Source organism: Aotus nancymaae, unplaced genomic scaffold (genome assembly GCF_030222135.1).
Source record: "Aotus nancymaae isolate 86718 unplaced genomic scaffold, 86718_ANA_hifiasm-v0.15.2.pri h1tg000067l, whole genome shotgun sequence".
In the NCBI taxonomy this organism is placed as follows: Eukaryota; Metazoa; Chordata; class Mammalia; order Primates; family Aotidae; genus Aotus; species Aotus nancymaae.
The window spans coordinates 13,888,078-13,914,653 of NW_026988482.1; the positions used below are offsets into that span (position 1 = coordinate 13,888,078).

A 26,576-nucleotide genomic window follows, 5' to 3' on the forward strand; every position below is an offset into this window, starting at 1 on the left:
CTTTTAAAAAATGGCTATAAAATTAAAAGATGAAACACATTCTTGTATCCCTGTTTCATTGGCAAGGAAACTAATCTGCCCAAGGTCACACAAGCTGTCCCACACAAGCTGTAACGGGCAACTCTGCCTGACTCCAAAGCCCACATTCTTTCATCCCACTACACCACACCACCCAGCGTCCTTTGCCTTTTTTTGTTTTAGAGATGGAGTCTTTCTAGGTTGCCCCCTGTCGTGCAGTGACTATTCACAGGTGTGATCGTACTAAACTGCAGCTTCACTCTCTTGGCCACAGGTGATTCACCTACCTCAGCCTCAAAGAAGCTGGACAACAGGTGCATGCCACCAGCCCAGCTTTCCTTCGTATGTATTTATTCTTCTGTGGCATTGATGCCTATCCTCCCTTCCAGATCCACAAGGACAAAAGCGCTGGTATTGTTCATCTCAAACAATGAAAACTTAACACAGAACCACAAATTTTTCCTAACAGTGCCACTGGAAACTAAATCTTCCCTACTGGCCCAGTATCCTGTTAGCAGTTCATGGATATTAGCAACACCAAAATAATTACCATCATTGGCTAGTTACTGAGTATCTCAACAGGCAATAATCCAGCTAGAACTCTTTGATTTTCGGAGAGAAGTTCCAGCTTTGGAGTGTCTTGGGTGTCACTGCAGGAGCTTGCTTATGGCTGAGGGACCCCCTGGAAGGAGCAAAGAACATGGGATGAAAGGAGCAGAGCTGCCTCGAGACAACCTGTGGGAGAAACAGCAGGGTGAGAAAGCGAGGGAAAACCAATGGCTCCCTTCTGTATTTCTAAAATGAACCATCAAGGTGAAACAAGAAGTAAATTCCTCTATGAAAGGAGCAGAGAGGGCCGGGCGCGGTGGCTCACACCTGTAATCCCAGCACTTTGGAAGGCCAAAGTGGGCAGATCACGAGGTCAGGAGTTTGAGACCAGCCTGACCAACATGGTGAAACTCCATCTCTAGCAAAATACAAAAATAATAATAATAATAGCCGGGCGTGGTGGCAGCATCTGTAATCCCAGCTACTCGGGAGGCTGAGGTAGGAGAATCACTGGAACCCAGGAGGTGGAGGTTGCAATGAGCTGGGATTGTGCCACTGCACTCCAGCCTGCGTGAAAGAGCAAGACTCCGTCAAAGGAAAGAAAGAAGGAAGGAGGGAGGGAGGGAAGGAGAGAGAGAGGGAGGGAGGGAGGGAAGGAAAGAGAAAATGGGGAAATTAAGAACAAGCAAGTTCTGTGGTAGCAAGCAATCTTCCCTCAGTAGAGCAAACAACCTCGTGGGACCCATGAGGTATTTATCGTGATGTGGTAATGGATGACAGAGGTTGCACAGCTTATTCAAAGTTGTTAAACTAGTCAGAGAAACTAGTTTGATGCAACAAAGTACGCAACAAACAGAACGGTTGCATAGCTTGTTCAAGGTCATCAAACTAGGCAGCAGCAGAAGACAAAGACCCACGTTTCCTGACTCCTGGCCCCGCGGCTCCTGCTCACAAGCCTCTCACTAACCTAGGGTTAGGTCATTAGGGGTGTGTGTGTGTGTGTGTGTGTAGTCTATTAGAGGGGGTGTGTGTAGTCTATTAGAGGGGGTGTGTGTGTAGTCTATTAGAGGGTGTGTGTGTGTGTAGTCTATTAGGGTATGTGTGGGTGTGTGTGGGTGTGGGTGTGTGTGTGGGTGGGTGGGTGTGTGTGTGTGGAGTCTCGCTCTGTTGCCCAGGCTGGAGTGAAGTGGTGTGATCTCGGCTCACTGCTACTTCCAACTCCCTGGTTCAAGTGATTGTCCTGCCTCAGCCTCCCGAGTAGCTGGGACTACAGGTACACACCATAATGCCCAGCTAATTTTTGCATTTTTAGTAGAGATGGGGTTTCACCATGTTGGCCAGGATGGTCTTGATCTCCTAACCTCATGATCTGCCCGCCTCAGCCTCCCAAAGTGCTGGGATTACAGGTGTGAGCCACCACACCTGGCCAGCAGGTCATTAGGTTTTGAGTCCCATTTTACCAGAAACTTGCCATATGATAGAGATTAGTGAGGATGTGACAAACTGAAGAAAACATGACATGTCTAGCGGAGGCAGCTGGTATTCAGTCCGGGTGATTATGGCCATACAGGAACTCAGGCCTAGTTGGTCTAGTTTTTTAAGAAAATCTCCCAGCTTTTAAATATTTGCTCCAAAATTTTTTAACTGGCATACTGATCAGATCAAACACATACATGGGGAAGAAATGAGGAAATGAGCTCACAGGCAACACGTTCTAAATCTGATGTAAGTAAAATAAAAAACCAAAGGCCGGGCGTGGTGGTTCACACCTATAAACGTAGCACTTTGGGAGGCCGAGGCGGGAAGATCACTTGAGCCCAGGAGTTTGAGACCAGCCTGGCCAACATCATGAAACCCCATCTCTACTAAAAATACAAAAATTAGCCAGGAGGGCGTGTAGTCCCAGCTACTGGGCGGGGGAGGGGAGGGAAGGAGCACTTGAGCCCAGGAGCTGTGATCTTGCACTCCAACCTGGGCGACAGAGCAAGACCCTTTCTCAATAAAAAAAAATTTTTTTTAATAAAGGACCAATACTAATAGCTGGTTCCTGACTGAGAGACCACACAGCATGGAGTTATCGGCGCTATACATCCATACACACACCAACTATTCTCTCTCTGGTGGCTCACGCCGGCAATCTCAGCACTTTGGGAGGCTGAGGCGGGTAGATAATGAGGTCAGCAGACTGAGACCATTCTGGCTAACACGGTAAAATCCCCGTCTCTAATAAAAATACAAAACATTAGCCAAGTGTGATGGCACGCATCTGTGGTCCCAGCTACGCAGGAGGCTGAGGCTGAAGAATTGCGTGAACTTGGGAGGCGGGGGTTGCAGTGAGCCGAGATCATGCCACTGCACTCCAGCCTGGGCAACAGAGTGAGACTCCATCTCAAAAAAAAAAAAAGGGCCGGGCTCGGTGGCTTATGCCTGTAATCCCAACACTTGGGAGGCTGAGGGCAGATCACGAGGTCAAAGATCAAGACCATCCTAGCCAACACGGTGAAACCCTTTCTCTACTAAAAATACAAAAATTAGCCGGGTGTGGTGATGTGCACCTATAATCCCAGCTACTCAGAAGGCTGAGGCAGGAGAATCACTTAAACCCAGGAGGCAGAGGTTGCAGTGAGCCGAGATAGTGCCACTGCACTCCACCCAGGAGACAGAGCAAGACTCCATCTCAAAAAAAAAAAAAAAGGACAAATTTTAAAGTAATTTACATAATTAAATTCACAGTGGCATTTTATAACTATTTATTTTTCCCAAAACAACTGACAGCAAAAATACAACCACTACAATTTGAACCTCATGTATTTTTTTTTTTTTTTTTTTTTTTTTTGGAGATGGGGGCCTCACTATATTGCCCAGGCTGGTCTTAAACTCCTAAACTTAAGTGATCCTCCTGCCTCAGCTGCCCAAACAGCCAGGACTACAGGTGTGCATCGCTCTCTCATAACTTTCTTAACTGGAAAAAAAAGAAATTCTCCTACTTAGAAAAGGTTAGGAATAACTGGACTAGCCAATTTCAAAAGATGGCAGTCTTATAATTTCATGATTATATGATACAAAGAGGTGGGAGACTAGGAAGGAAAGGTAAGTTCCCAAACACATCAAGGTATATACTTAAAGCTGAGAGCACACATAGTCATCTTAGTACCTTATCATGAATGGTATATCACCCTGTCACCCCAGTTCAAGAACGAAGGTAAAATCTCCAACGATACCAGCAAATATTTGTTGATCTGCTTTTCAGATGCATTAAAAAAAGACAAAAACAGATACACAAAAGGCCGTCACTGAGTTTCTATGGCAGTGTAAAATATCAGACATTAAGCACAAATAATTGCAAATTCATAACTGATTGGTACAACTAAGAAACTTGTGAAACTAGAAGGCCAGAGAAAAATTTGACCTGTTCTACGCTAGCCTGAAAGGCCTCCCCAAGAAGTGGTGATTTGACGGAGTTGAGATCTCACGGATCAGTAAGAGTTAATGAGATGTGTCTAAGTGTGATGAGAGGGATGGGGCATTCCAGCCAAGACCTCTGTGGGCAGGGGGATGTGGTATTTTCAAAGAACTGAAAGGCCAATGTGGTTGAAATGAGAGTAGGAGTTTCTGAGGTTTCAGTATGAGGCTCAAGACGCAACAGGAGAAAGAGCACTGAGGCCCTCTAAACATGTTCAGAATGTTTGTGTCTTTCCTTAACATATAATACAAGGCCAGTACATCACATGGTGCCTATTCTCATAGCAGGCATACAAGAAATATACAGTAAAACTGACGTGGTTGCAGGAGAGGAAACTAGAGATGTTGCCTGAAAACGGGCTAAGGAGTTTGAACAACCAGGCACAGTGGCTCACGCCTGTATTCCCAGTACTTTGGGAGGCTGAAGTGGGTAGATCACTTGAGGTCAGGAGCTCCAGACCAGCCTGACGAACATGGTGAAACCTCGTCTCTACTAAAAATACAATAATTAGCGTGGTGGTGGGTGCCTGTAATCCCGGCTAGCCAGGAGGCTAAGGCAGGAGAATCGCTTGAACCCAGGAGGTGGAGTTCTTGCTCTATCACCCATTGCACTCCAGCCTGGGTGACAGAGCAAGACTCCGTCTCAAAAATAAATCAACAAATAAATAAAAAGAATGATGAGATGTCCGTAATGGGTTTACACATACTTAAAGGATAACTCAGCATGGAGAAGGGCTTGAAAGGATGAAAGACTGGAAGCAAAATCGCGCTGAGATTATTGCAACAATCCATGAAACAGACGGTAGTGGCCTGGTCTATGGTGATGGCAGGGAGAGAAGAAAACACAGTCCAAAAAAGGTAGCAGACTTAACAGGCCTCATTTCCTCTTCAGTTTCCAGCTAGGGAGAAGCCCAGGATGGCTGCCAAGTTCGTGTCTTGGGCTCCTTATGTGTGGCAGTGTAGCTGACTGAGAAGAAGCGGGTTTGCGGCACAGACAAATTCACTTTAAACACTAACTTTATGTCACCTACGGGTCATCCAAGTAGAACTGTCAATGAGGCAGTCAAGGGGTCTAAGTTGGAACACAGGCTTGGGAGATGGAAACTGGCACTTTAAGATAGATCACAAGTGCTGAGGGGAGAAAAGAGAAAAGCAGTCACCAAGGGTTGGACAAATCCATCCTTTACACAGAGATGGAGAAAAAGGAGAAAGCCAAAAAGAACGTGTGGTCATGAAAGCCAAGGGAGGACAGCATGTAGGGAAGAGAATGGTCAACAGGGTCAAGTTGGAGAAGAACGCCAAGTCACAGCACCATGTTCTGGTTTGGTTGCTTGTTTTCTCCTTTAGAGTATTGATGGTAACCTGTAAAGCATTTTTTTTTTTTTAATTTGTCCATCTCCTCCTAAGACTGAATAAGTAACATAAAGATTTGTTCCCTATTGTATTCCTACGACCCAGAAGAAGACTTGTTGTCTCCAAGGTCTCTGTTGAAGAAATTGACGAAGGATGGATGTGTGACTACTTTAGGAAGGAATCGGTACTGAAAAAGAACCACATGTGGAGAAGGCAGCAATAATACTCAGGTGAAGGGCTCGAGATGGCAGAGAGGATGGATCCAGGGTTGGCTGGTCTTGGATAACACCAAGACATTTTGTGGACCTTTTCCCATCAGGCCTCTTCCCCAAGAACCAGAGATTTTAAAATTGTTTGCCATGAGGTTCTATACTGTCCAGATGGTTCAGTATTCCACGGAGAAATGAATGTTTCCATTCCTATTAAGACTTTATTGCCAGAAAACCATTAATAAGTAGGCTGGGAATGAGGCTTCTCTGAGAATTTCAATTCTAATCCTTTGCATCATGAGCACCAGGATCTCAAGAAGTTACTTCATCCCAACAACTAATTTTGTAGCATCCTATGAATGTGTTTCAATGCTTTAAGACAAGTCAATGTACAAACATATGCCCTTGGAAAGCAGGGAAGCTGGACGGGTTATTTATATTAACAATTAATTAGTCACTATAAGAGTCATTTACGACACTAAAGAGGCCAATCCCTTAGTTCACATAAAACCCAACTCAATTTATAAATTTTGACCTGAAAGTCAGCTCCCTAAAAATACATTTGGCATCTGCCTTTCCCTGAAAAATAGATTTGCTTCCCCATTATCCCCACAATGACAGACTACATTAACTATGTCCTAATTAAATGTTCTAAATCCGAAATTAAACCCACTGGGGGAGTGTGGGGGAAAGCCTGCATCTTCATAAGGCTGCCCTAATTTACTTAAGTGTCGAGGGCCCAACTGACCTTTATACATCTTTAAATCAATCCATTAGCTAGGACACACCTTCTTACTTTCAAAATGAGGAGGCTGTGGATAGGATGAGATTTCATACCAAGGACTTTTCAATAAACAAAATCACAAGCATCAAAAGAATGTTTGTCCTGGGAGCCGCCAAGAAAGGCCACCTGACAGAGTGAAAAAGACTCTGAACCAGGAACCAGAACCATATTAGCAACTGGCTTTCAGGAAGGCAAAACCATTATCTTCTCCCCTCTGCCCACTACCCCCTCACCTGTGTTCTTTCAGTGTGTGGCACCACCCCACATTTGTACACCTGCAACCACACAGAGCCCGGCACAGTCAGTTCAATGAAGGTGCAAAGAGGGGAGAAGCCAGACTGCCGACGTTTGAAATCCAGCCTCTATCGCTAACTTGAGCAAAGTGATTTCCCAGCTTTAGGTTTCTTATTTATAAAGTGTGGAAGGGTAACAGCACTCTCCTTATAGGATTGTTGTGAGGATTAAATGGATTAATAATTATAAGTACTTGGAACATTGCCTAGCAAACAGTGGGGAAGAGTTTCTCAATTTCATCATCATCATCACTACCATCACTGTTTGACCTTGAGCAAGTCACTTCACCAGGGGTTTTCTCTACCAGTAAAATGATGAGCTGATCTCAGGAAGATTCCCACTAGCTTAACTCCTCTCTACTCTAATTCTTTGAATCCAATTACAACACCCTAAATCCTCCTAAGCTCTAAGACCAGCAACAGGGAGTGAAGGTTATGCTGGCTCTTTCAGGTCCTAAGGAGGTGTCTCAGCCCACGCAGCTGCAACTCCTCCCAGCCACAGGCTGGTCCTATAGTCCAGAGTCCAGCCCACCAGCCTTCCTTATTATAGATATTAATTGTTCAGAGATCAAAATATTCATCATGCTATTCTAAGCTGTGGAAACAGCACAGGCATAAGAAAAAGGTCACACTTCAGAGGAAAGAAACCAGAGAGACAGAGACGAGGAACAAATTAAAAGACCAAAGCAAACACAACAGACCAAAAATACACCATGCCTATGAGGCTATTTATTTAGCATCCTTCCTCTAACAGCAATTAAGAGAACTTCAAACTACAAGATGGCTTTGTAACAGGGGAAATTTTCCCTACCTTGAAGCACAGCCCTCTCCAAGTGACTTCCCTTCATCTTCAAAGTCTGCAGAATCTTCCCTTGGGCGCAAATGCTATGGAGCCAACTGTCTCAGATACAAGTATCTTTCTTAGAAAGCATTACTTAACCGGCCAGGTGCTGTGGCTCACACCTGTAATCCTAGCACCTTAGGAGGCCAAGGCAGGCGGATCACCTGAGGTCGGGAGTTCGAGATTAGCCTGACCAACATGAAGAAACCCCATCTCTACTAAAAATACAAAATTAGCTGGGTGTGGTGGCGCATGCCTGTAATCCCAGCTACTCAGGAGGCTAAGCCAGGAGACTCGCTTGAACCTGGAAGGCAGAGGTTGTGATGGGCCGGGATCATGCCATTGCACTCTAGCCTGGGCAACAAGAATGAAATTCCGTCTCAAAAAAAAAAAAGAAAAAAGCATTACTTATCCAACATTTACTTAACCTCCATTCTGCCCAAAAGTAAAGGTAGTGTTCAGGATGATCAAGTCCCCTTTTCTTTTTGCCTGTCAGTTTCCAAGTCTGTAACATGGAAGAGGGAGGAAGTCAAGCCAACTAACTAATTTTCAAGTTTCCTGGCAGCATTAAAATTGTAGCAATCTGTTGATTATTTGTATTTTGCACGGGAAGAGGTTTTATTTTGCTTTTTTAAATTAAGTTTTGAAAAAAAGTTCAGTTACTTGCCCTTCTCTGCCTGAAGCTAGACTTCTTGGGTTAAATCCTCACTCTACTAGTAGCTCTGTGACTTTGGGCAAATTACTTAACCTGTGTTTCAGATTTCCCATCAGTAAAATAAGGATAATAGTACGGATAGAGTTTGCTCCCCCAACAACCCATGTCTCATGTTGAAATGTAATCCCCAGCGTTAGAGGCAGAGCCTGGTGGGAGGTGTTTAGATCATGGGGGCAGATCCCTCATGAATGGCTTGGGCCATCTCCTTGGTGATAAGTGAGCTCTCACGCTGAGCTCTTGCAAGATCTGGTCAATTAAAAGTATGGGGAGTCATTTAAAAGAATGCACTTTCGCTTGCTCCTACATCTGCCATGTGAAGTACCTGCCGCCACTTTCCTTCTGTCATGATTGAAAACTCTCCGAGGCAGGCCAGGTGCAGTGGCTCATGCCTGTAATACCAGTACTTTCGCAGGCCAAGGTGGGCAGATCACCTGAGGTCAGGAGTTTGAGACCAGCCTGGCCAACATGATGAAACTTCGTCTCTATTTAAAAAAAAAAAAAAAAAATACAAAAATTAGCCAGGTATGGTGGTGGGCACCTGTCATCCCAGCTACTCAGGAGGCCATGAGGGAGGAGAATCTCTTGAACCCAGGAGGCAAAGGTTGCAGTGAGCTGAGATTGTGCCACTGCACTCTGGCCTGGGCAACAAGAGCAAAACTCCATCTTAAAAAAAAGACAACTATCTGAGGCTTCACCAGAAGCTGAGCAGATGCCAGCACTCTGCTTCCTGTAAACCCTGCAGAACTGTGAGCCAATTAAACCTTTTTTTAAATTGCCAGTCTCAGGTATTTCTTTATAGAAATACAAGAACAGCCTAATACAGTACCTTCCTCAGTGTTGGTGTTAGGATTGATTTAGCTAATCTGCATAAAGTACTTAGAACCACACCTGGAACATAGTTAGCAATATTTTAGTGTGGTTATTATTATTTTCAACGTTACATAGTTTTCCCATTTAAAGAGAAAATGTATTCAGAATAGAGTGTGCAAGGACAAACACACACACAGCAGGAAACCTGGGTTCTAGTCATGATTCTACCCCAAATTAGCTACATGCTGCGGATGAACTACCATCCTTCTCTGGGTCTCAGTTTTCAGAGCAGGCTGCACAGTAACTTTCCTGAAAGTATTCAGATCAGAGGTGATCAATTGAGAGGCAGTCTTCTTTTTGACCTGCAGTTTTAAACCCCATGGTGTTTCTTTAAAATTTGATTTATTCTCAATACTTAAAATCTGGAGATTTCTCATAAAAATTCAAAACATCTAAAGTTCTATCAGCCCAGACCCTCAGCCCTGGACCCTTGGCTGTGGTTCTTAAAGTGAGGTCCCTCAACCAGCAGCAGCTGCATCAGCTGGAAGCTCATTAGAAATGCAAATTCTCAGGCTCCATCGCAGAGCTACAGAACCGGAAACTGTGGAAGTGGGCCCTGGCCATCTGTTTTTCCACAAGCAGGACACTGATACACACTGAAGTTCCAGAAGCACTACAGTGGAGGAACTACAAGCAGGTGTTGAAGAGTAGCAGCCCCATCAGACAGAAGGGACAAGAGGTGATCTCCATTTACCAACGCACCCTGCCTCCCTGGTATCCCACTCATACTGAGGAGTCGGTATTTACTGAGCCACCCACCACACTCATCTTCCTTACCATCCAGTCCCTGGGAGGCCTTGGGCGCAGCAGCTCTCACCTAGGTGGACCATCTCTTCTCACAGGGTAATGAGTCCGCAGGCACCATATGCCTGTAGGATTGTGCTGTTCCAAATCAAAACGGTATGAAAAGCAGGCTGTGCACACCAAGGGCACAGTTGAAAGAACAAACTGTTGAGTTTCCTTTATTAATCACAACACAATCCGCACAAGCAGCTGCTATTAAGAACAGCTGCGGCTGCTAAAAGGGTGCTCTTGAAGCAGCCTAAAACAGAGCTCACAGTTAAATACGCATCAGGCACAGGCCGACTTGCAGCCTCCCGGCTTAGTTCTTCCTCCTGAGCCTCACTCAGTGCCTTTCTCCAGACCAGAAATCATCCCCTTTCCATTCCTTGTGACAAGGTGGGATGGAGTAGAAAAGATTTCTTTTCGTTTTAAAATTATTGCCAGCTTGGGCAACATGGCAAGACCCTCTCTCTGCAAAAAATTTAAAAATTAGCCAGAGGCGGGTGGATCACGAGATCAAGAGATCGAGACCATCCTGGTCAACATTGTGAAACCCCGTCTCTACTAATACAAAAAAATTAGCTGGGCATGGTGGCGCGTGCCTGTAATCCCAGCTACTCAGGAAGCTGAGGTAGGAGAATCGCCTGAACCCAGGAGGCGGAGGTTGCGGTGAGCCGAGATCGTGCCATTGCACTCCAGCCTGGGTAACGAGAGTGAAACTCCGTCTCAAAAAAAAAAAAAAAAAAAAAAAAAATTAGCCAGGCGTGGAGGTGTGTGCCTATACTGCTGACTACTCAGGAATCTGAGGTGTGAAAATTGCTTCAGCCCAGTAGGTTGAGGCTGCAGTGAGCTGAGATCATGCCACCACACTCCAGCTTGGGCAACAGAGCAAGCAAGTCATGTCTGAAAAAAAAAGGAAAGAAAAGAAAAGGAAAAGAAAATTATTGTAGTATGAAGAGTGAGGTGAGTTTCAAACGATTCGAGGTTGATCCCACCTCAACCATCAAGTGACCTTGAATGAGTTACTTAAGTTCTCTTGATAATGGTTCCTTCCTGTGTTAAAATAGATACAATAATAATACTTCCTAGGGTTGCTGTGAGGAATAAATCAAATCAGATTATACATATGAAAGTATTTCATAAACTGTGGAGGACTAGATAAAAATAGAGGCTTATCAGCATCATCCCATGAAAGCTGCACTTTGAACCACAAATCATCAAATATAAGAGTGACTGTTTCTGGCCTAGGACTATCAGAGGTGAAATTTAAGAATCACATAGCTACAGAGGGCCTTTGGAGGCCTTGTAATCCAACTTTTCTACATTCCTCCTACCCCACCCCACCCCATCCCTGAATGCTATTTGTGTTGTTTTTGTTTGTCTGTTTTGAGACAGAGTCACCAGGCTGGAGTGCAGTGACTTGGTCTCGGCTCACTACAACCTCTGCCTCCCGGGTTCAAACGATTCTCCTGCCTCAGCCTCCGAAGTAGCTGCGACTCCGGGAGCACACCACCACACCTAGCTAATTTTTGTATTTTCAGTAGAGACGGGGGTTTCACCATGTTGGCCAAGATGGTCTCGATCTCGTGACCTCGTGATCCACCCGCCTTGGCCTCCCAAAGTGCTGGGATTACAGGTGTAAGCCACCACACCTGGCTGCCTGAATGCTATTAGCAGGAGTCTGGCAAAAGTGTGGTCCCACCTGGAAAACCTTTACCCACAAGAAGCTCACTAAATGCCAAGGCAGGCAGTCCCACCCCATCATAGGCCTTATCTGAACATAGACCATTGCACCTTATGAAGACCAAAGAAATCTCCTTTCAAGTTTACCTCTCACCTCAGGGCCTTTCTACCTGCTGTCTGTCTACCTGGAATACACTTCCACTCAGTCTTCAGAGGCTTGGCTTCTTCTTCATTATGCATTTCAAACATCTCTGCTTCAGGGAAGGCTTCTCCACCATTCTTCACTCTATCCTACCCAGCTGCCCACCATCATCATATTCTTTGCTTCTTGTTTTTTACAGCGCACACCCCTGTTTACTTGCATGCCTGATTTTGTTAAAGCCTCCAAAGAACAGAAGATCTACGGAGGGAGTGGTCTTGGTTCTCTTATTCACTACTCTGTGCACTTATACAGTAATTACACCAATAATTACACCAGCACATGGTAGGCATGCCAATATATGTTGAATGAATGAATGAATGCTTAACACCATTCTACACACATTGTAGATATTCAAATACTAGTTGGAAGAGACAAAAACCTAAACAGGACTTATGCCAACTCCCACTACTGACTTAACTCACAAGTCTTCTTGTGTTAAGGAAAAAAAAAAAAAAATAAACAAATTGAACAGTTCCCCATGCCGGCTTTATTCATAGCAGCACCGTCCCTAGTTATTTATTTATCCTGCGCAGAGTGAATTCATGAAAAGGCACTTCAGTGGATGAAAAACAGATAGCTGTTTCCTGGAACCAAGGGCTCAGAGAAGGGCATAACTAGGAACAGTTCTTAAGGAGATCACTCAGTGGGCAAATACTTGCCCAGATCCACTGTAAACACTGTCACAAGCCCTAAGGACGAGTTGGGCAAGGCCTAAAAATCAGACCTGGAGAATGAATGCCTATAGGGCTTGTACTTACTCATTCCACTCTCAGTCAGATTCACCCCCTGTATACCTTTGGCTCAGGTGGAGAGCAGAGAGGTCCAAAGGGGAATGAAACCTACTATCATTCCCTTGTCTGAGACTATAGAATCAACACCAGCAACCCAAGAAAGATGCTAAGGGGGGAAAAGTCTATAAGCTCTTTGCAGGTGGTATACTGACTGCAGCAGAAGACACCCAATAGCTGGGTGGAGTCTTGATCTACAACTAATTCTGTGACCTAGAACTCAGTCGTATCACTTCCCAGAGTCTCAGTACTCCCATCTAGAAATGGGGGTTAATAGTTCCTATACAACCTTTCTCAAAGTCCTGACCTAAGGATAATACCATACCAGATGTGAATATTTATTGTAATCTGTAAAGCATTGTCCAAAGGTAAATTATGGATGGCAAATAGCAGTTTATAATAATAAACAATTCCTACAACTTGCATTCCAGATTAACCATCCAAATACTTGGAAGATGACTGATAAGCACATTGAACAACATAACGAGAAAGATAACACATGCCCACTCTGCATTATGGAAAGCCCTGAGTATGGGCATGCCAGAGGTCCAGAAGTACCCTAACACCTCTGTGAAGAAACACTGGGGTCCACAAGAAAGGGAACATTCCTATGAGTCATGAGTGGCAGTTTGCTGTTCCCAGCCAACAAGCCACAGCAATCACTATGGATGTTTCTTACATTGCCGAGGACGGGTCTTAAGAAATGTAGAAAAACTTGCCCTACATCCTTCTGCCACATAAGGAGATAAGATCAAGATTTTCTTGACTCCAGAAAAGATGATATGGCGTAACTCAATGGATTTTAAAAAATCATAAAGAGACAAGGTTAGAAAGTGCTAATTTCTCAGAGACTGAAATAAAAGCTTCACTGGGAAGAGCTCTTTTAAAGACTGACTCAAGTCACATCACACTTAGTAAGCACCTACTATGTGCATGACCCACCCCCTTCCACCCCCCCATACACCCCTCCCACTCGGGTACTGCAAAGATAAATAAGCCAAGGATTCTTTACAGCATGGGAAAGAACAGGCTAAGGGCCACAAAAGGGACCAGGCATTAGGAGGAAACACAGGAAAGGTAAATTTTGTTCTTCTCAAAGAGATATAGGAAGGCTTCATGAGTCAAGTGGCATTTGAGCTGGGAGAGAAAAATAAAGCAGAGATAAGGTGTCAGAAGGCCATCTGTGGAAGCTGGGACGTAGACTTGACTCTGTGACGTGGATCCTTTTGACAGACTGTAGAAGCCTGTAGATCCCTACAGAGAATAGCATATTTAAATGAATATGATAACATCACTCAGGATTTCCAAGAAAATCAGTATTAAAATACGAAATGTATTTTTAAAGCAAATTTGTGATACAGTATCACATGTGATTATTAGTGCCTTAAATAATAAAACCTAGCAGCAAGTCTAATATCCACCATAATTTCAAAACAGCAGGAAACATTTTTTTGAGATATCTGCAACAACTGCAATGTGAAATAAAAATGCCTGGGGTTTCTACTGGCAACAAAAGCATATGTACCACTAATAACACTATGGTTTCCCACCTACATTTACAACGAAAGAAAATGCTGTATTTAAGTTTGACGTTAACACAAATGTCCTTTTTTCTCCCACACTCAAGTTCACAGGCTCCATGCTGTTTCCATGGACCCAGGTTAGGGAATTCTGATACAGAAAAGAGCCTCGGCCAGGCACGGTGGCTCACACCTATAATCCCAGCACTTTGGGAGGTCAAGGCGGGCAGATCACTTGAGGTCAGGAGTTCAAGACCAGCCTGGCCAACATGGTGAAACCCCATCTCTACCAAAAATACAAAACATTAGCTGGGCATGATGGTGCATGCCTATAATCCCAGTTACTCTAGAGGCTGAAGCAGGAGAATCACTTGAACCCAAGAGGCAGAGGTGGCAGTGAGCCGAGATTCAGATCAGCCACTGCTCTCCAATCTGGGTGACAGAGCAACGCTCTCTCTCAAAAAAAAAAAAAAAAAAAGAGAGAGAGAAAAGAGCCTAAGCAAAGAAAGTGAGAACTACGGGGGTGTGTGTCATTTGACAATGTAGAACGTGCAGAGACAGGAGATGGCATGGAAAGGTAGGTAAAATCCTCAGAAGTCACCAATGTGAGGATTCATTACTCCCAATTATTAAATCACAGAATAGAAGTGGAGCATGGTAGCTCATGCCTGTAATCCCAACACTTCAGGAGGCCAAGGTGGGAGAATCACTTGAGCCCAAGAGTTCAAGACCAGCCTGGGCAACATAGTGAAACCCCCATCTCTACCAAAAAAAATGTATTTTTTTAATTACCAGGCATGGCTGTGCTTTCCTGTGGTCCCAGGTACTTGGGAAGCTGAGGAGGAAGATCGCTTGAGCTCAAGAAGTCGAGGCTACAGTGAGTCATGATGGCGCCATTGCACTCCAGGCTGGACAATAGAGATCTGTCATTCATATATATATATATATATATATATATATACACACACACACACACACACACACACACACACATAAATAATAGAATGTGCTCTAAGTTCTAGAAATGCATCTTCTTTTGGAATAAAAAGAGATGAATGAAAGAAGCTAGGAAAACATCATTCTACAGGTTTCAAATTATAGCTCCTTTTTTTAAAATAGAGTAGATGACAGTGTATTGAAAAATGTACTATTAATAAAAGAGCATGGATCCCACACCATCCCCGTTATGTAAATGTACGCATATGTCTGGATATAAGCACATGTATAATCATAGATGTTTAGAAATCAAAATATGAAGAGTGATTCAAGTTTAGGAGTGATTTTACTTTATTGTTTGCATTTTCTATCATTGGAAAATGGGCAAAATTAGGCCCAACATAGGTTAGGAGACTTAGGGTAAAACACATAGCAGATGGTACAAAACAGCTGGTACAAGAACTCAGAATTTCCTTTTCTCATACTCTATAAACTCTTTCAGATTCAGAACTGAATGCACCTGAACACATGAAGTGCCTATAATTAACCCCAACTCATACATTTACAAACTGAGGTTTAAAGTCCGAGTGAGTTGCCCAAAGTCACACAGCAAATATTAATAACTGGAGATTCAGAGGTAAAATCTGGGTCTCTGGGCCCCCTTGAGAGCAGAATATTGTTCTTGTTAAAAGCCAGGGCTTGGTATTCATCCTGACCCCGGTTAAGTCCCACCTATTCCACTCCTTGCTGATAAACTTGGATGAATTCCTGTATTTTTCTAATTCTAGGGTTCAGCACAGTTTTTTTTTAACTTCAAAGTGATGATTAAATGATACAATAAGGTAAAGCCCTATTCAAACCTGTGACAAAGTAAACACCCTTGTCTCAATCACTATGCCTCCTTGCCTCTGCCCAGGTGGAAGAACTCCATTATTACTTTCCAGAAGCAGACAGACATTATCTGCACATTAGGCTCAGTGGCTTGGTTCTACTCTCAAAGGTCAACTGGGATCATGTTCACTGTGCCAACGACAGAGAATGCAAAACATCAGGCCTAACATAAGACAGGATCTTAAAAGGCTGAGCAGCTAGTTTGGGGATCTCTAGGTATTCTGATTCAATAGATCTGAATGAGACCAGAGATTCTGAATTGTTCGAATCCAATATTTCTGCGAATTAAAAAGGGGCTCAGCCTAACTGTGAGCAATGCATCAGCCAACAGGTGGCACAACAAGGAGTGACAGGAAGACCTAGGACTGTCAACAGGGCTCTTTTGTCAGGGATGAAGGGCAGCCACTGCCCAGAACCATGGAGGCGTAATGGAAACCAATCCAAACCAGCACAAAAATAAATGTTTAGAGGGATTCTCTGCCGGGCATACCTAACGTTCTTCTCAGAGAGAGAACAAACTTCCAAGATTATCTTGTCCACTATACAGATAGAGCACATTAGTGAACACAACTCTTGGGAGCTTATCAAGCACTTGGAGGCCCACAAAACACCAATGCACAATAAAATCCCAGAGAAAATTCTGCTGGGTCAATTAAGAGAAAATGCATTCAAACACTGGAAAGGTAGGGCTTCAAAATGACCCACTCTGCAGATGCAGAAAGTGCCTAAAAATATGTTGGCCAGGCGCAGTGGCTCGCGCCTATAATCCCAGCACTTTGGGAGACTGAGGCAAGCAGATCACGAGGTCAGGAGATTGAGACCATCCTGGCTAACACGGTGAAACCTCGTCTCTACTGAAAGCAGAAAATTAGCCGGGCATGGTGGTACATGTGCCTGTAGTTCCAGCTACTCCAGAGGCTGAGGCAGGAGAATCGCTTGAACCTGGGAGGCAGAGGCTGCAGTGAGCCAAGATCACACCACTGCACTCCAGCCTGGGCAACAGCAAGACTTTGTCTCAAAAAAAAAAAAAAAAAAAAAAAAAAAAAAAGATAGGTCCAGGAGCACCATACCACACATTTACATCTTTGAAATGGCCACATGGCATTTATTGGCCTGGGAGAAGAAATAGCCATCAAAATATCCTGCTAGAGTTGGTGGACAAAGGAAATGGGGGAAGGGTCCCTAAAGGCCCTCATAAATTTCTCAGACTTTTTGCTCACCACTTTATCCTCAGAATTCTGCATGTTGATTGGCAAACACTATTACATTCATTAAGTATTTGTCAAATGCATAGGAAAAAAAAAAACAGAGTGAGAGAAAGAGGGACAGAGACAGGAAGACAAAAAGAAATTATCCCAGGCCAGGCACAGTGGCTCACACCTGTAATCCCAGCACTTTGGGAGGCCGAGGTGGGTGGATAACCGGAGGTCAGGAGTTCTAGACCAGCCTGCCCAACATGGTGAAACCCCATCTCTACTAAAAATACAAAAATTGGCCAGTCGTGGTAGTGAGGACCTGTAATCCCAGCTACTCAGGAGGCTGAGGCAGGACAAGAGGCAGAGGTTGCAGTGAGCTGAGATAGCGCCCCTGCACTCCAATTTGGGCAAAAGAGCGAAAGCTGAAAGAAAGAGGAGCGAAAGGAAGGGGAAGGGGAAGGGGAACGGAAAGGAAGAGGAAAAGAAAGAGGAAAGGAAAGGAAGAAATTATCTCTGCTCCTACAGGCCAGGCAGGCTACTGAGTGTAGTATTACTCTGAAGTGAGGCCTTTTGGTTGTCTCACCCAAAAGCAATGGAAACTGGTTGCTACTACAGTGAAAGGAACATGAGCTTCTGAGTCAGAAATAACTAGATTCATTCTCAAACTCTGCATGATCTTAGCATTAGTTCTTGACTTCTTTGAACCTCAACATTTCATCTTTAAAAGGGGGTAATATCACCTATTTCACTTCCAAAATAGGCATGATACTTATCCTTACAAAGCTGTGGAAAAAAGATTACATGATCTAATGGATTTAGGCAAAGTAGCTAGCACCATGGTCAGCACGTAGTATGAGCTGACCAAATGGCAATGAATGTCGGAATTGGTCATGCCGTCTACAGCCAGAGCCCATATCCTACTGGGCTACCCTAATTATACTCCAGAGTTCTTTCAGATGTCAAGCTGCCGAAATAATTCCAATCTAAGTTCACTGGATTTTCTAAGAAAAAAAAATATATTTTTTTAGGCTGGGTACAGTGGCTCATGCCTGTAATCCCAGCACTCTGGGAGGTCAAAGCGGGTGGATTGCTTGAACTCAAGAATTTGAAACCAGCCTGGGCAACATGGCGAAACCTTGTCTCTACCAAAAATACAAATAGTTAGCCAGGCATGGTGTTATGTGCCTGTAGTCCTAGCTACTTGGGAGGTGGAGGTGGGAGGAACACTTGACCCTGGGAGGTGGAGGTTGCAGTAAGCTGAGATCACACCACTGTACTCCAGCAGGTGACAGAGCAAGACTCTGTCTCAAATAAATAAATAAACATTTCTTTAAGTAATAAACTCATGTACATATTACTTTTTAGTTAGCAAAGTAATTTCACATTCAGACATAACAATTCTGAGAAACAATGCATTACTGTTATCCATGTTTAATAAATGAAAAAACTGGCCAAGCATGGTGGCTCATGCCTGTAATCCCAACAATTTGGGAGGCCAAAGTGGGAGGATCACTTGAGGCCAGGATTTCGAGACCCAGCCTGGGCAACATAACAAGACCTCATCTATACAAAAATTTTTTAAAAATTAAAAATTAGCTGGGAATGGTGGTACACATCTCTAGTCCTAGCCAATAGGGAGGGTGAGGCAGGAAGATTGCTTAAGCCTAGGAATTTGAGGCTGCAGCGAGCCATGATCATACTATTGCACTCCAGGCTAGGCAACAGAGCAAGATCCCACCTCAAAGAGAGAGAAAAAACTAAGACCACACAGCCAACAAGAGGCAAACTAGGAATGGAACTATAGATTTTAACATTTTATTATAATGACTATGATTTTCTCAATCAAAAATTCAAATAGAAGATCTTATTATAGAAAACTTGAACTCAGACTGTTCCAGGAATCTACTTATATTATGCTAAAACTGATAGCTAAAATCAGAAACAAAATCCTGAAAGAAGTGATTTTTTAAAACAAAGCCTCTCTTCTGGATTTTATGCATCTTTTTTTTTTTTTTTTTTTTTTTTTAGAGCAACAGAAACTGTATCGCTGGTGGGAATGCAAAATGATTCAGCCACTTTTAGGATATTTTAGTGGTTTCTTCCAAAACTAAACATTACCATACAATCTACCAATCATACTCCTTAATATTTACTCAAAGGAGTTGAATTTTTTTTTTTTCACTTTATTTATGATGCTTTAAGTTCTGGGGTACGTGTGCAGATCATGCAGGTTTGTTACATAGGTATACACGTGCCATGGTGATGGTTTGCTGCATCCACATTAGGTATTTCTCCTAATATGCATATATTCTTAATAGTCTCAAGCAAAAGAAAAGGAACATGTTTTAAAGAAAGGATGATCTGAGTTTTAGTAACATCTCTACCATTTATTAGCTATGTGACCCTAGATATCCAGTTTCTTAACCCCACTAAATAACAGTATCTTCATCTATGTAATGGGAAAGCAATATCTACTCAAAAGTCTATGTGTAGTTCCTGGCCCTGAGAAGACGATTAGTAAATGATTAACTATCATAAAAATTGTACCATGGTACCGACTACTTGGTCTGTAGGTTAGGTGACAGCTTGTCTCTTTCCTGCCTTCTCCAGCATCTGCATACCCCCTGTTCTGCATCTGTTCAATGGGGACACAAACTAGTCTCCATCGAACCTCACCAGGGAATGAAGATAACAAAAGAGCTGGCAGAGACATTATGCAAATACCAAATATTATTAAAACATTAATGAACTCTGGCAATTCCCTGAATTTTGATAAATGGTGTTTATTTTGCACTGCCAGCCTCTTGCACAGTCTGGGCTCTCAAATATTAACTAGATAATAAGAGCAATCATTCTCCTAAAAGACCAAGGTATAGAGAAATAAGAAGTGAATCTAGACAATTACAGTTAACACCTGCCTTCAAAAAAAATCAGAGTCTCTGTACAAACAGGGAGCAGCAGGACAGATCCCAGAGACCACAGTGACCACCAGCAGGTTCAGATCAACCCCACAGCCTGTGCAGAACTCCGCTTTGATAAGACAGTAGAGTGTCTTGGTGCTGACAGGTCATTGATTATGACAACTGTCTACCACCTCCTTGCTCTTCAGTGTAAAACTCCTCCAAACTAGACAAAATGAAAAGGATCTACGAAGCTGGAGGGGCTTCAGGCTTGGCTAACAATCTTACACGTAAAGAGATTAACATGCTTCACCCCCGCCAACTGCCTGAAACCCAAGGCAGTATTATTCTCAGTGCCGCTAAAGAGGCTTGCGCCCAATTCGTGGTTGGCCTCTTCATTCTTGTGAGGGAATAATATTTGTAAGCTGTTAACAATCCTCAGGTGCAGCTCGGATACAGAACAAAGCCAAGAGGACTCCCCCTCAAACCACACACACACACACACACACACACACACAACTCCCTGAAATGAGGATCTGGTGCCACTGAAGTGACACCTTAACAAGCTAGGGGTCATTAAGAGACCTCATTTGCATATTCATTAAAGAACCAAAGCTGTGGCAAGTGAAACAAAGTGTACAAAAAAAAATGATTTTGTTTTTTTAAGCCAAGCCAAAATCTGCTTTAGAAAAAGTAAATCCACATAGGGACCCTTGCTGTCGCCAAACCTTCACTTGTCTAGATCAGCCAGCAACTCATTAAAGGAAAGCAAGGAACTCGCAAATGAATGCAGTACCACACACAGGCAAGCTCATTTCACCATCTGCCTTCTAGTGTCCAGAGGGGCAAAAAGCTTAAATGACACTCTCCTGAATTTTCTCTCCTGTAGGTGGAAATGCTAAATTCCCAGGGGGCAAGAAAGACTGCCTGCAAGGTCAACTGGGTAAAATGGAATAGAAGCAAATCTAGTTTACCTGTCAACACAATGCCACCCGTGACATTAAACACATGCAAAAAATTAAGCACCCTAGAATAATATACTTTTTAATATTTGGATAAAAGCTTTGCTGATTCAGTGTGTAGCTGTGGGGCTAAGCAGAGAAATTCCTAATGAGCCAGGCACTTAAACTTACCCCTCCCTACATTCTCCCATTTCCTGACCTATGACTATCCTAACTGGTGGTGACCTTCTTCTAGTGAATGACCTACACCAAGAGACATCAGAACTGATCTAGGGGTGTATTAACAAGATGGCAGACTTCCATTATATGTGTCACAGAGAACGGTTATGATTAAACAATTTAAATAACTGCCCTCAGCCTTCTGTGTATGTCTCCACCTTTCCGACAATCACTGTGTTGGCTTTTGGCTTTGTAAGCATTTTAGGCTTCCCTCTGGAAGCTCACTCCTATCATATTATGAATTTAAATATATATATATATTTAATTCATCGAAATAGTTGAACGATCAAATTTCTCAATAGTTTTTCAACCCCATACGTAACGTAAGACACACTTAGAGAGTGTGGCGCAAAAGGTAAAAACCAGCCTAGAGTTTTAACTTGTTCCATCCAACTTCCCAACGCGTGAACAACTACCAGCGGACACACGTTCAGTCTGTATTACCCGCTCCTTGGGCAGTAAGGAAGAAGAAAACCTGGAAGGAAGAAGGTATCCCAGGATACAAGCAACAACAGCTGGCCGAAATCCAAGTAGACTGCAAGAGAAAGTCAAAAGCCCTGTCTTCTCTGTGACCAAAAGACCTTTCCCAGTCAAATTTTTCAACACTCGGAAAATTGGCTGATATATGTGTAGAGCGCACCCAGAGATAAGCGTTAGAGCAGCGCTACGCTGGAGTACCAGTTCTGCGGAATGCTGACCGCGGGCCACGCACCGCCCGACAGCCACGGATCCTCTGGCAGAGGCGCAAGCTACAACCGAGGCGCCTGGCAAACGCACGCTAAACCTCAGTCGCAATAATCCCCAAAGCAGGACACCTGGAGAGGGTGGGCTCGGTCTCCCGGGCCCGGCTCATTACGTTCCTCCACACAGCATTCAATCATGTTTCAGGAGCCGTAGGTGAGGGGCTGCAGGTGGGAGTGGGCGGCATATTTTCCAGCCCCCGAGGTCTCCGGGGTTGGAAACTCTGGGCACCTCTGTTGGCCAGCGCTAAGACAAATACACAAAGAGCAAGGCACGGCGCTCCTCCGCGGCCAGAGCTCCGCGCCTGGTCACACAGGAGCTGGGAATTAGGAATTCCGAGCTCAGCGACCAGCCGGGAGAAGCACCGGAAATGCTTCCGACCGCTCCGAAGGGAAGTCGATTTGCAAATCAAAGTTGCAGGAACTCCGGACGCCCAGACTACTTCAGCGGGTTACTCGGGAACACCCAACAAGTTTGGCCACCGGGGGCTCGGCGTGACAGCGCCGCGCCGCGAGACGAGAGAGACAACTTGTCGCTCGGGCGCCAAGCCAGAGCCCTGAGCTGTCTCCGCTCCCAAGCTCGGGGGAGCCGGCGTCGGGAAGGCGCAGGTCCCTGCCTCCGGCAGCCAAATCCCTCAACTGATGGCACCTCAGGGGCTCACCTGGACCGCACTCGCTTCCCGGGGCTTCCCCCAACGGTGCAGCGTTTCAACCGCGAACGCCTCACCTGCCTGCCAAGCCCCGGTGGCGGATAAATTAACAAAAGAGCAAGCGAGCAGGGGGGAAAGGGAAACCCGGCGTAAAGCATAGTAAGGAGGGGAGGGCAGGCGGCTCGGCTTTCGGCGGAGAAAGAAGGCAGAGGCGGAACAGAGATGGCTCATACCCCAGGCACCGGCTCGGGAAGGAAACCGAGAAGGGGGAATGGGTTCTCTACTCCGCTTCCCATCGCACACACATGCCTCCCCCTTTTTCCTCCTTACCCAGCATGGAAAAGATGAAATCCTTGGCTGTGTGAATCTCCAGCGCTCTCTGGTCGTCGTATTCCCGCTGGTCGTGCTTCGTAAATTCTTGGATGAGTTTGTTCAATTCCTCCACCCGAGCTCCCGACCTGAAATCCAGCTCCGGGAACGTAGGCTTGTTGTTACAGCCCAGGGAGGCTGCCTTGCAGGCGGTGGGAGCCGCCATCTTCATGCAAAACGCGCCGAGTAGCAGCTCCGCGGCAGCGCAGCACCCACCCCCGCCCCCCACCCCGCCCCCCTGGGCCTCCTCCCCTCGCCGGCTCCCAGGCTTCGGCCCCGGCCCGTGGGCGGGTTGGCGGGCGGGCGTCTGGGCGGGCGGTCCCCAGCTCCTCGCGCTCTGGGCGTGCGAGCTTCGGGAGGGGCTGGACTGCAGCGAGGGTGCGTGTGTGGCCCCGACACCCTTTTCTCCGGCCCCACGCCCGCCCCGATGCTGCGCGTCCCTGCCCTGGCCCTCGCTGGCAGCCACGACAGCAGTCGTGGAGCCAACCGGAGCCACCCCCCGGGCGAGGAAAGTGAAGTGGAAACAATGTGAAATTCACCAGCTCTGAAATCAACAAGCTGCCGGCTCCCGTGTTACGGAGCCAGCACCAGCGTCTCCATTTAAAGGGACAGCGCACCCACTGGAAAGGAAAATAAATAAGTGACAGAGGTCTGCGCGCCCGTGTCACTTGCCAACCCGTCCTTGGGAAGACGCACGAGGTGTAGATGCATTCTTTCTTCACCTCCACGGCCGTCCCTCCGTCCCCTTTCCCGGCAGGGTTTGTCAAGCGCATTGAAGAAGGTCTTCCTCCGTTTGATTTTAAGGGCGGTGTCCTGGGGGAAGACGTCTCAGTGCGCGTTTTCCTCTCTATCCCAAGAACTCCAGTACCTTTAAATAGTAAAGGAAACTGCCTTAAGGAATATGAAACCTACTTTCTTCCCTTTTCCTCTTGAATTGCCAAGATGATAAGATTGAGCGTATCAAAAAAGAGGGTGCACACCTAACCCAGTATTGACACTCTCACCCCTAGAATATCCCTGACCTTTGCCCAGGTAATTACCTGAATAGCATCTTATTTATTTTAACATATAATGAATTAATGAGGTTCAACCTACTCCAATATAAAGATAGGGAAACTAAGGTGTGGGCGTGGGAGAGAGGAAACAATGAATTGCTCCAGGTTCCAACGAATGTTGAATGACCACATGAAAATTTTCTCATTGAACAGATAAAATTTGAGTACCCACTATTTGCCAGAAGGAGTGACAGAATGTGACAGTGATAGCCAAAAGACATGGCTCCTACAATGGAGTTAGACTTACCTGACAAGGCAGGTTCAATCTAAGTCATAGTCCTTTAAACAGTATAGAGTCTCAGAGGTGGTTTTAGTGTTTATGGGATGTATCACTAGCACTTGGCCCATTTGCTCTGAGAAACAAAGATTATCTTCCGCCCTAGTTCTCCGAAATCTCTCTTCCCATAGTCCCTGATTTAGATCAGGTCTTTTTCACTTTCTTACCTGAGTTCTCATGGCCAAGAGTACAAATTGTTCTGTTAGACACAGAAGGAAGTACAGGCTTTTCCAGACCTTCCCCTATAAAATGGGAATAATAATAATTCCTGTCTCACAGATTGTTTTAAGGATTACGTGAAATAAACCAGGTCAAGCACTTAGTACAAGGACTGACGTAAGTACTTAGCTATTATCAGCTTCTATTGTCTATTATTATTATTCTATTATTATTGTCATTAACTTAATTCTTTCACTTTTCCTTAATCTAGTCTCAGCTTGTTGCCAGAGTGATTTTTAGAAAACACAGATCTGACCACTGACATCCCTCTGGAATTCCCCTTTTCTTTACTACCTTTACACCGAAGCCAAATTCCATGTCTGCCTTTTTCTTAAAGCTTTCCCGAGACCTTCCCCTCAAGTTTGTTTTCCTTCCTTAGACCTTAATTACGACCTTATGACCTTAATTAATATGTTCAAATAAATATGTAAAAGAATGAATGAGCCGGGTGTGGTGGCTCACACCTGTAATCTCAACACTTTGGGAGGCCAAGGCGGGCGGATCACCTGAGGTCAGGAGTTCAAGACCAGCCTGGCCAACATGGTGAAACCCTGTCTTTTAAAAAAAAAAAAAGAATGAATGAACTAACACCATCCCTCAGAAGCTACTCTCAGCAGCTTTCATATGATGCTGATGAATTTTGACCTTGCTTCATCACTGTTTTTTGTTTTAGGGTTTTGTGTGTGTGTTTGTTTGTTTGTTTTTGAGACAGGTCTTGCTCTGTAGCTCAGGCCAGAGTGCAGTGGCACAGTCATGGCTCACAGCAACCTCAACCTCCTGGAGTCAAGCAGTCCTCACATCTAGGTCTCTCAAAATGTTGGGATCACAGGCATGAGCTATCACAGCTGACCACTTCATCATTGTTAATACAAGTTTTAGACTGAAATATTCTTGGGGATGAGGACTACATCTTATTCATCTTTGTATTTCCTGCAGCATATGGTCCCACAGAGAGTCCTCTACGTTTATTGAATCAAGTCATAAGTGAAGAACTTGGCATAACCAGTTAATTTCTCTTACTTTTTGTTTCCTTCTCTTTGAAACACACTTCCTCACCCACTCAGTGTGAAAGAGAGAGGATCCATGCCTAGATAAATGCGAGTGGACTGACGAGGAAGTGACTTAAAAGCTCTGGCTTTTGCAGCTCTGCTATGCTGCCCTGACTTCTCATCCTGAGAGGATATTAACATTACCTGGGCAGTAGTAGAAGCCAAACAAGTGTTTGGAACTCCAGCACAAATTGATCAACTCCCATCTGTCGGTGCTTCACTAGTGATCAACTGTGAGGCAGCTGGCTGAGGCAGTCACACCAGAGAGTGGTTCCAGTTCTCCAAACCATGTGGTACAGTTAGAAATACTTCAGACAACAAAGTCAAAACGCTTTTTCCTTGTTAATTTCCAAACATGTGAATAAGGCATCACTACTCTTCCCTTATTTTTACCTTTTCTTGTGATAGCTATATTCGTAAAGAGACAACAGGTAGTTACCAGAAGGTATTCCTACTGTGCCCTAGTGCAGGGCCTTGGGTGTTTTGAATGAGTGAGTGGTCTCTCTGATGTTCTTCATTGCCTGTTCTCCTTCCCATCAAACAGATCAGAATTCTATGAATTATGTACCCTCAGTGAGCCTGCATATCCAGATAATGTAGTTGGATGGTAAACTAGCACCTTCCTAGGCTCTAATAGAACGCTGATAAGACTATGTAAATATCTCTTGTTGAATTAGAAGCATATAGAAAAAAGATTTTAAAAAACATAATTTTCTGAATTGATCGATTGGGAAACTTTTTAACCTCTGGGCTCTAGTAGACCACGAGCTTCTCTAGGTCAAGTACTCTGTGTCTTCACCTGTGTAAACACTGCATTTAATTTACTTCCTGACCCATCTTATGACCTTAATTAATATGTTCAAATGAATATATAAAAGAATGAATAAACTAATACCATCTCTCAAAGTCCAGGAAGTCAGAATTTAGGTAATTTTTGCTACAATTTACATATCTCAATGTGAGCTATCTATGGTTTCCTAGTGTTTACTTAGGTGTTATAAATGTAAATATTTCTGCATGCGTTTAATTAAATGCCCCTATTT

At 44.4% G+C, this 26,576-nt stretch overlaps 1 protein-coding gene across 1 annotated transcript in view; it reads right to left on the minus strand.

Annotated features, from left to right (window-relative positions):
• MB21D2 (Mab-21 domain containing 2) overlaps nt 1-23,153 on the minus strand; it is a 122,603-nt gene extending 99,450 nt beyond the window's left edge. The window contains exon 1 of the mRNA XM_012448941.2: nt 22,895-23,153. Coding sequence (XP_012304364.1) covers nt 22,895-23,105 — 211 coding nt within the window. The 5' untranslated portion in view covers nt 23,106-23,153. The remainder of the gene's footprint in view (nt 1-22,894) is intronic.
• Nucleotides 23,154-26,576: the final 3,423 nt, after the last annotated feature.